Below are 10,379 nucleotides of genomic sequence, written 5' to 3'. Positions count from 1 at the left end.
TTAGGAGTAGCAAGTACGTTGTTTAAAATTTTTAAATAGAAAATTCCCCAAAACTCAACACTGATTCAGAGCTCCCACACAATAACAAGCAATGTGGACAGTTAAACTGTGGACAGACAGGACTTATGATCCTACTAAACAGGAGGCATTTGCTGGTATGCCATTTGTATCTGTGACAGAAAATGGAAAACTAACCGATAGTCTTACACGAAGGTAGAAGAGTCTGGGGAGGGAGGGGATTAAATGCTGCGGTGGTCAGCAGGATTAACAGCGCCGGGCCAGCAGCAGTGCTGGGCGTCGTGGAGCACAGCAGTGCAGTGCAGCACTGCCTGCTGATGGGCCCTAGTGGAGCGTGGTGTGTCCTCCTCCAGCACCCAGCTAGCAGACGCTTGTCCCTGCAGCTTCTGCTTCTTGTCTTGAGCAGTTAATTGTTTATAAAGTGGGCTGAGTTTTCAAAGTGCCTGCTCCCATGGTACTGTCGCAAAGCGTCTCATTCCCTGTCTCATTCCCCAGCTGTCAGCACTGCCTTCTATCCTTGTGGCTAAACAGTGCCCTCCTTGAGGCAACCAGGATTGCTCACACTACAAAAACTTGCTCCAGGTTTTGCTACAACTGCTACATGTGGAGGGTGCAGCGGTGCAGCCAGTTTGCTCCAGAGACTGCAGGTGAGGGTTCTGTGCCAATTAGTCATTGAGCAGGGCTGAGCCCTGACAGTCATTACAGAAACAATCAGGACATATAGCTGGAATATTTCTGGTAAATAAAATAGAACAAAGTCAAGTTCTTTTTGTTATTCAACCAGGCATTTGTTCATTTGAAGTGTTCATCCTCAGCACTGGGTTCTTTACAGTGAGGTATCATAAATCAATGCCATGAAAATTGTCTGCAGGAGTTATGTTTATGTTTCATCTTGCTGTTAATCCTGAGCAGAGCTTTCTTACAAAGCAACAAGCATCAAGATAAATCTTGCTTCTTTAAAGTGATAGCAAATGAGAAAGACTTGAAATAAAATCAGTGTGGGATGCCTGAAAATATTTTCCCTGTGCCAGTTCTGAGAAGTGTACGTGGTTATGAATATCTTCCTGCCACAGAGCTGTTATAGGAAGGAGGCACTGAAAAGCAAAACCAAAAATAGGACTACTTGCGCTAATGACAAGCTATCTGTGGATTACTTTTTGGATTATATTTTATTGAGAAAAGTCCATGTTAAAGCTTAGCTTTTAGTATGCTTCTGAGACACAGCTTTTTGTCAGCAGAAGTTGTTTAAGGTGGCCTGTCAGAGCTTGGTGCAGAATGTCCTTTCTTCAGTAGCATTCTTCTCCACCCTCCGATGATGTTTCTTCTTAAATTGGCGTGTCTTGAATTCTTCCGTGATTTCAGAGATTGACCTCCCTTTTGTTTCTGGGAGGAACAGATAGATGAGAACTGCCGCAGTGATCAGGACAGCAATAAAGATGAGGAAGCAAAAAGGACCAAGAACCGTCTGGAGATAAAAACAGAGCAAGATGAGTGATTTCCCTGACAACACTTTCCCCTACAGATTCTTGCAAATTCTCTGTTTGCCCTACGAGATGAGGAATAAGTTTATCTTTTCAGTCTATTCTCAAGGCAGCAGAGGATGTCTGAACTCTAGGGAAGTGTTTTACATGAATGACCTCCACGTGCCAGTAATAATAAGGAATTCACGGCTTTGATCATCTACAAGGATTTCATCTCACTTTCTGTCCAGACCTAGAAAACCAGTTTAAATTGAGAGAGTCAAAGAGGAGATTTGAATCAAATTACATACAACAGCAAAGGGGAAAAGCATTCCAGTGAAAGTGAGGCCTAGCCAAATGACGATTCCACCAATTACAAAAGCAGAAGACCTTGTCGAGAGGGTGAAGATTTCATTCATGACAGATGCAACGGCTCCAGCTGAGGAAAAAACATAAAAAGCAATCAAAAACACTGCTGCGTGGTTTGTGTTCTCCTGTGGAGATTTGGTTAACCACTTTACTCAAAGGTAACACAGTGCCCCAGTAAAGTCAGGCTGCTGTGCGATCATGTAAATTTTGGAAGCACACCCACCCTGATCTGAATTCACCCACCAACCTCTCTAATGGTCCACAGAGTGAGATGCACACCCCAGAAATGCACTTCCTATCCACCTAAGATGTATCAAATATGGAGATGCCCTAAGGGTCTATTGCCCAGATGTGCCAACTGGGTTTTGCTACCATGGGAATTCTGCTAGGTTTTCAAGACATTCATAGTCCTCATATTCAGCCTTAAAATAGGCTGGCGTTTGATTTTGGAAATTGCATAACTGAAAGTAGTGCTTAGACATGGAAATTTCAGAGTAAGTATTGCTTTTAAGTGAGTGAAATCATAACAGAGAGCTGTAAATTTGGTTCTGGCATTACTGATGTAGATGATTAAGAGAGGATGAGAAAAGGCAGAATTACTAAGAGAGACTGTGTGTGCTATCGGGTATTTAATAGAGTTGAATTTTATAGGTGAATTGAGAAAACTGATATTTTAGAGGGGCTACCTCTGCCTTTCTGCAGAGACAGAGATGGACCAGATGAGCCTGCATGCACTGAACAGCATTCATGCCTCCCAAATCAAGTCTTAGTGATTTTTAATGAGTATTTCTTTGCCTTGAACCTGCAATTCAGTGTGAGGATATAGAGTCCTGATACATCAGGGTTTGAATTGTTTGAAGTAATTTGTTAAAAAAACTGTTCCTCAAGTTATTAGTTTACCAGAAGTTGGAGCTCCCCCATCAGTCCAAACTAAGCTGCTGCTTCACGAAGATGTATTCACCCAGCCTCGTTCTTTCCCACACATACACGGCCTGTGCATTCCCTCATGGTCCAAGGTTTGCTCTTGCTATCAGTGCTGTTACACTCACCTGGTCCTATTCCGTAGGCAATGATGAATAAAAAGATAAGAGTAACACTGCAGTAACGCATCCAGAGGAACCGATCCTAGACAAGGGCAGAAGGAGGGATGAGAATGACAATTAATTTTATAGCTATAGCACAGCTGATCTAAACATACAGGAGAAGTGATGTTGATGAAAAAGCCCACGATGCTGGGCTCTGTAATGGATGCTCACTACAACTACTTATCTCTGTACTGGATACAGTGGAAGGCCAAAAGTAGCCTGCAGTGTCCTATCTACAGAGGTGAGTTAAACTGCACCCTGGTCTGAAAAACGTAATAAATTCCAAGAAAATTACAGCATGGGGAAAAGTGTAACTGATTCAACCTAATTATCTAATTTCCTTAGACAATTTCAGAGAAGTGTTTAAATCACGTGAATCAGAAGATTGAAACAGAGAGAAGTTAGTTTGTGGGCTGAGACCAAGATTGCAATACAGGACGAAACACTGGAAATATGGAAGGCATGACACTGGGTTCCTCACTCGTCTACACCATCCAGGCTGGAAGGAGTTAGAGAGCTGCACGCTGTGTATCCAGCTGGATCACATGCAACGAGGGTGGAAATTGGTGGTGGGAAGGGGCAGTGCACACTGCTTCTGTTGCATGGGACATGGGATAGCAAATGGGAACGGTGACAAGAGATGCTCCTCCAGGGGATCAAAGGTCAGCAAACGATGAGAGAGCTTCAGAGAGATCAGGCAGGCAGAGAGCTGGAGGAAAGCTACGCCAGGCTGATGGTCTTACAAAATGTTTTTCACTGACTGTTTGAAAGATTGACTAAAAAGATGAAATACAAGACAGGACAAAGATAAAGGCCTTGCAAGATGGGCTGTGAATTTGTGTTCAGAAGATATTCTGACCTGCTCTTTTGGACGTCAGAACTAAGGCTGACTATCTGCTGTCCTGCACAAAGATTTCAGATGCAGGTCCACCCCTAGAGAGACATTTGCTTACGCTCAGTAGAAGGCTTGTTTCAAGCAACACCAGTATCAGTGCCATCAACAAATAACCACCCCATAGCAGAATCCGGCGTCCAAAATGATCAATAATGGAGCTCTGAGGGATAATAAAACAAACAAACAAACAAACAAACAAAAACAACAACAAACATGTCACTGGAAGCATGGCCAAGTCCAGCTCTGAGCCTTTCAGCAAATCAAGCTTTCTTCTTCAGTTCTTATTTAGAGAACAGAAGTCTCGTTAGTACCAAGTTTGTTATGTACGGAGTTCCTTCTAGCATCTCTAGTGCTATGAATTGCCGTCACTGACTGAGCATTGCAGCTACTTTTTCATGAACACTGAAGTCGATGGAAATATGTAATGATTCCATTAATATATATATATACAAAATTATGGAAATAAGCAAACATTTATCTCTGAATGATATTTCATTTATATAAGTATGAATAAAAGGTATTTTTATAAGAAAGTATGAAGATTGAAGATGGGAAGAAAGATTTAAAAGATGGAAAGAAATTTGGCAGGGACAGTATCAACCACTTTACAGACTTATGTAGTGCCACAAAAAATCCTTTAGCTCACCAAATGAAGATTCATTTACTTTAAAGGAGAATAGACTCAAATCACGTGTACTTGAACTCTTAGAGCCCCAGCAGCGTCTGACTTACACAGAAGATGATGGAGATGAGCTCAGAGGTCGCAACTCCTAGAGCTACATATGGGATTATGTTTTCCTGGAGGTTGGCTGTCTGAAAAATTTCTGTGGTGTAGAAGGTGATCTAATAAATAAGAAACATTTTAAAATGAAGTATAGTCAATAGATGTAATATGTGCTTACCCAGCATCACTTAGAACTACATTTGGCATCACTGTAACAGTAACAGTATAGTACTGGGGCTTAGCAGAGGTGACATAACCTGCTTGAGATGTGAAAAATTGAAAGGTGATGGAGAAAAGGGATTTGAAAGTCCAGGGAAAAAAAAAAAAAAGGAAAAAAAGAGAAGAGTTGAAAGGATCATTGAGCCTGAAAGGCATGGAAGAAAGACGTTATGGCAAAGAGGAAAAGTGAAGGGACAAGACAGGGAAGACAGGGAGTGAAGAAAAGAAAAGCAAATTTCAGTCATAGCAGACCATACGTAATTCTTCCAGCAGCTCATTCTGTAGGCCTTTCACAATTGTTAAGCAGAAGCTGCTCATCTGCAAAGCCCCTGATGGACTGAGCACTTAACAGTGGATGTAAGTATGGATATCAGGAATACTCAACTGCACTCAGGCCACAGAGCTGCAGACTCGGTAAAAGCAGGAGCATGGTACACAGCTGCGGATACACGGATGGCTCTCTCAGCACCTCTAGGACATTCATTATTTTGGTGCCTTTTGTTACAGCCTTTTCCTTCAGCATGTCATCAAATTCTGTGTGATAATTCTCTTCTCCCCAGAGTTGCTTCATGGCTACAGAAGAGACAAAACGAAGTATATACTTCTGTCATCTGATCCACTAGTCATTCGCAGTTGAGTCCATGCCTTGATTCATCAGTCACAGATCAAAGAACTAAAACAGCTTACTGCAACATGCTGAGACTGGCCTGGAAAACGGCTTTCAACTTGTTCTAGTATTTAAAGGTAGATCGTAAATATTTCTGATGACTCCTCTTTTTCTAGAGTAATACAATTTTATGTTATGATCTCTGCAAGATCTCTCATCATGTAATTATCAGGAAATCTGTAGTTGTACAATAGAAAAGCTAATTCCCTGTATTAGGTTCACTTTCCCAAGAGTTACAGTCTAACAAATTAGGGATCTAAAATTTTCTCTTACCTTTCAAGCAACCATCTTTGTCTCCTTTTTGAAGCAAGAGATAGGGAGGTGACTCAGGAAAGAATGGCAAAAAGAGCAGTTGAATCAATGCCACCAACCCAGAGAAGGACAACAGCACATTCCACATGTCTTCAGTTCCTAAAAGATCTCTACGAAGGCACACAAAAGTGTATGTATAGGCCAATACAGTTATAGTCTACACCTAGTCTGGTATTTTCTGGATCCTAAACTAGCAAAATGAAAACTATATCTATATCTATATAGATATAGATATACCTGTAAAGAATAAATTGATATAAAAGATGCTTAGATTAGGGAAAGAAAAACAGACTGATACCTTAGTTCTACTGCAAGATTGAGATTTTTCTCCAAAATTGAGTATTTTTTAAATATCAGTGGAGTTTGGACATTCCCACAACAGCTATCTCAACTAATATAGTAATTCTGCATGAGATTATCAAAAAATTAGCAGAACTGTCAGGTCTCAGAGGTATAGTGAGAGTTTATATACATATTTTTTTCTTATTAACTTCAGCAGAGACTACATCTCCAGAGATAGACTGATCCTTTCTCAATAGAAGGGTCTTTCTCACCCCAGAGACTGACAAGGGAACCTCAGTGACTGGCATGAAGCAGACGTTTCCTGTTTGACAGATGTAGCTAAGCGAAGTTAAACTCCACCTTCAGTGTGTGTCTGTTTCTAGGACTGGGAGGACAGCACTTTCCTGCCATATAGAAGACAAATAGAAAACAGGACCAGAAGGAACAGCACAAGTACCGTAATCCAAGAATTCTTGCTACAGCTTTTCCTAGTGCAAGAAACACAGAGCAGGTCACATTTACAAATCCACGGAACTTCTTAGGTGAGATCTCTCCTGCATACTGAACATGGGCATTCATATGTATTCCTAAAGAGAAGACAAAAGAGAACTAAAGCTATAGAAAATAAGAGAGAGGGTCCCTTTCCATTTCTCCTTCAGCCAAAGGTAGCTCTCTCATCTCCCTCCTGAAATGTTTTCTGTATGTCCTCCACAGTAAGTAGGCTGATAATGTACATCTACTCTAAGTGAGATGTTTTGCTAATCCACCAGATACCCTTCTCAGAAAGACCTCTTGAAGCCAAAGAACAGCTCGTCATTATATTGTCCCTGCCCAGGGAACAAACCGGACTATGCGATGGGTTTGTGCAGCCTGCTGCCTCGCTGCGAGCCATCATCTTCTTAAGTTTTCCCAATCTGCTCCTTGTTCCACTGGGGTTACTGTGCATGCCTGGGTACTCCCAGCAGGAAGATTTCTGTATCCACCCCAAAGAAGTCACATTAACATGGAGTAGTGGGAAGTCCTACCAGCACCAATGCCCTCGAGGAAGCGCCCAATCAGGATCATCTCAAAGGATTTGGCTCTCCTGCTGAAGCCAGTGTTCAGTGTGGCTACTATTAGGACCGCATCATTGAACAGCAGACATTTCTTCCTGCAAGAGCAAACATGTGGGTATGATCCATGTTTTACTTTGTCATAATTAACTAATGTCTGCATGTTCTCTTCTGGATTTATGGGCTAAACCATGGACATTTTAAAATCCGTTGCTTATAGGGCAATGATATCTGATTAGGAAAAGGTGTGATGTCTTCTCAGGAGAGCGGAAAGGGAGAAATTAGACTTCTCTTTTCTATGCTAATACCATGTGAGCATGCTGTGACACTGAAGGAAATTCCTTTAAGGTAGATACTGATAAGGAACTTTCTTTTTCACTTCTTTGGGCCAGGCTCCCATCCCCAACACTGCGGTTGTCCCCTGAGCTAGGCAAATCCAGTGTTAGGGAGAGCTAGATTCCCTATCCACCTTGAGCTCAAAGAGAGGATTCTGAATGTGGCATGAGAGATTCTGCTTATCTTTGCTGAAACTCTGGCTATTCTTAAAGAGGAATGAACCTGCACACTTTTTTTTTTTTTTTTTTTTTTTTTAAGAGCTGCAATCAATTAAAAAAAACAATAAAAGAAAGAAAAAAAGAAAAAGCTTTTGCCTACAGAATATCTATCATCTCCTTCACACCTGCAGTGTTGTTGGGCTCCCTAGGGCATTATTGCTCAATGAAGAAATTTCAGAGTGATTCTTCACTAAAATTTCAGCAAATGTATAGGAATTGTATGGCACCAAAAACTGTGAAAAGGTAATCAGAACCAGATGCATGTTCTTGTCTCTCTAATGTACCTAGGTGTAGTTATACACGCAGAGTAGAGTTAATTCTGTACCAAGACGGGGAAGTGAAAATTCCAACATCTATTATATGAGGTGAGTAATAGTTAATTGCTTCCCTTATGGCATCCCTAATTAGTTAACCGTTGGGAAATATACTTACTTTCCATACTTTGCAGTCAGGTACCCACTACACAGGCATCCTATCATTCCCCCCACACAGTACATAGACACGATGAAGGACCACAGCAATGTGAGTGTCTCTTGCTGCAGCGCTGAACCGTATCGCTCCAGCCAGGTTTCGTTGATAAACTTCTGAATGTACTTGGACAGAAAAAGAGGTATTTATTCCTCTGAGGCACTAATTGCAATAGTTCTTTATTATGTTGGTGATTTTAAAAAGCTAGGTTAATAGTCGTTATGTTGAGATGTTGTATAAAGGAAAAAGATATAGTATAAGGAACCACCAAGACTTCCATAGTCCCTCCATTCAACTGTGTAATATGTACTGTGACAGTAAGGGATGGGAAAGAGCGGGAGATAAACTCACGTAGTACCATGGAAGAGATTTTCAGAGCTTCTTCGAGGTGTAAGGCCTAGACCCATGAAAAGCAGTTACAGGTTTGCTGTTGTGAGAGCTTTACTTACTGGAGAAGTGTAATTGATCACAGACATTTGAAAACCAGAGAGGTGTGTTCCACCAATTCCTAGCACCAAAATCATTAGCAATAGCTTCCGGTATTGAACCTGCCAAAGATGATGAAAGACATGCTAAGGTCCTGACACCAGCAGGGCTTTCAGAAACATGAGGTAATTTATAAGATATTACATCTTTACATTTCCATGATTAAAAAGCCTTTATAAAGAAAAAAAATAAACAAAACAAAACAACAACAACGAATTATATGTTTCAATAATGAAGCAAAATTGCTGGAAAGTAGTTAAGATGCAAATCCACACATCCCTTTAAGTTCTTCTCCTGGTTACTAACAGCCTGGAAAGATGCAGTCTTTAATTCTTTTCATTTTGGCAGCCACAGAAATTTAAAAAAATCATAAAAAATCATAAAAGCCTTGTTGAAACAGTTCATGTTTGCTTCTGTACTGGTAAGAAGCCACACCTTTCTTGAATCCTTTTTTCCCTTCAACCATAACTTCTTGGAGACTTCGTTCACCAGCTTCCAGGGAATAATCAAGTCTGTCCTCTTAAAACTTTTTTTTTTTTTTTTTTTTTATAATTTCACTTTTATTACTCCCGTAGGAATCTGCAGCTTCAGAGCCCCTGCTTGAATGACTTCTATTTGAAATGCTGTGCTCCCATGATGTACACTGAATTTTAGAGCACCCTTCACAAGCACATACGTTTTCAGGTATTTAGTCAGGTCACACTGTAAACAGATGAGTATCCTCAAATGTCCTCAAGAGTGCAGGGCAGTACGGTGGGAGATTTGTTCCTTTTTGTCTCTTCCATACTACTCTTTTATCCATTTTCCTCAAAAGGCCTGTTCTTTCCTGGCTTCCCAGGTCCTCTCTTAAACCCCTCCCTTTTGTACCTCCAATATATTTTCTGCAGGTGCTGTGTACTCAGTCTTATTGCTGAATCAGTGTTGTCCCCAGCATGTGCTCTGTTCATTTTCATTACTGCTTGATTCCCGTTTTCTGTAATCTTAAAAGATTATGCTGCTATCGGTGACCAGGGCTAGAAGACAAGAAGTTGGATACTCACCAGGTCTGAGAGGAAACCAGCCATTTCCCCCTGAAAACCTGCCTGCTCTGAGAGCCCTTGTCAAGTCTGTCAGATTGAGTGATACGTTTTCTATGCTTAGATTATAAGAAGTTGGGATCATAGCACAGAAGTTAAATTCTAACTATGTGCCTTCTAGTGAATTATGTCCTCCTCCATCACTGGCCAGGGTCTCCTTTTGCTGGTTTAATTATTCCAAGACTCGGATATGCCAAGCTGATTACAACATTGGTAAATGTTTGTCCTTGTAACGGGAGTGCTCCCCCTTATTTGCACTGCTAAAGCGACCGAGTGTTCCTGTTTTGTGGGTTCGGGCGGTGTTAGCAGCTTTCCTGCAGGGCAGCAGCTTGCCTTCCCTCTCTGCCGGCAGTGTCAGCAGTGTGTGCCCTCCTCCCAGCCCACCACAGAGATACACCACAGAGTATGGTGTATCTGTGCTGCCTGCTTTTCAGCACACCACAAGATTTTCAATCGGTTGAAGTATTTGAGCAATTTCCCAGCTGCAGGACATGAAGTATTTGAATATTGGCATGGAGAAAGAGCCTTGGTCCTTGTGAACACCCAGTTTTCTCGAGGCTTATGCTGTTTCCAGAACTACTCAGACCTGTTGCTAACCACTATTACCTGTTTGCTACAGCAGAGATAGCCGTGTGTGTGCCAGAGCAGGGAGCTCATTCTGCTCTGGCTTTAGGGTTGATTTTAAGAAGTCCTTTCCACTTTGAGAAAAACT

General features: G+C 41.4%; 1 protein-coding gene across 1 annotated transcript; it reads right to left on the bottom strand.

Moving 5' to 3' along the window:
- Positions 1-1,276: 1,276 nt before the first annotated feature.
- Positions 1,277-9,655, bottom strand: LOC311216027 (solute carrier family 2, facilitated glucose transporter member 11-like; the record flags this gene model as incomplete). Its single annotated transcript, XM_084297517.1, has 12 exons — positions 1,277-1,483; positions 1,790-1,917; positions 2,897-2,972; positions 3,886-3,987; positions 4,560-4,670; positions 5,156-5,343; positions 5,711-5,859; positions 6,489-6,618; positions 7,057-7,181; positions 8,070-8,230; positions 8,555-8,653; positions 9,632-9,655. The coding sequence occupies 12 exons, from the start codon at positions 9,653-9,655 to the stop codon at positions 1,277-1,279; spliced, it is 1,500 nt and encodes a 499-aa protein (XP_084153643.1).
- Between the last annotated feature and the right edge of the window lie 724 nt (positions 9,656-10,379).

Source organism: Netta rufina (genome assembly GCF_964035555.1).
Source record: "Netta rufina genome assembly, chromosome: 17".
NCBI classification, from domain to species: Eukaryota; Metazoa; Chordata; class Aves; order Anseriformes; family Anatidae; genus Netta; species Netta rufina.
The sequence above is the reverse complement of the archived record's forward strand: the minus strand, read 5'-3'. Positions and strand labels throughout refer to the sequence as shown.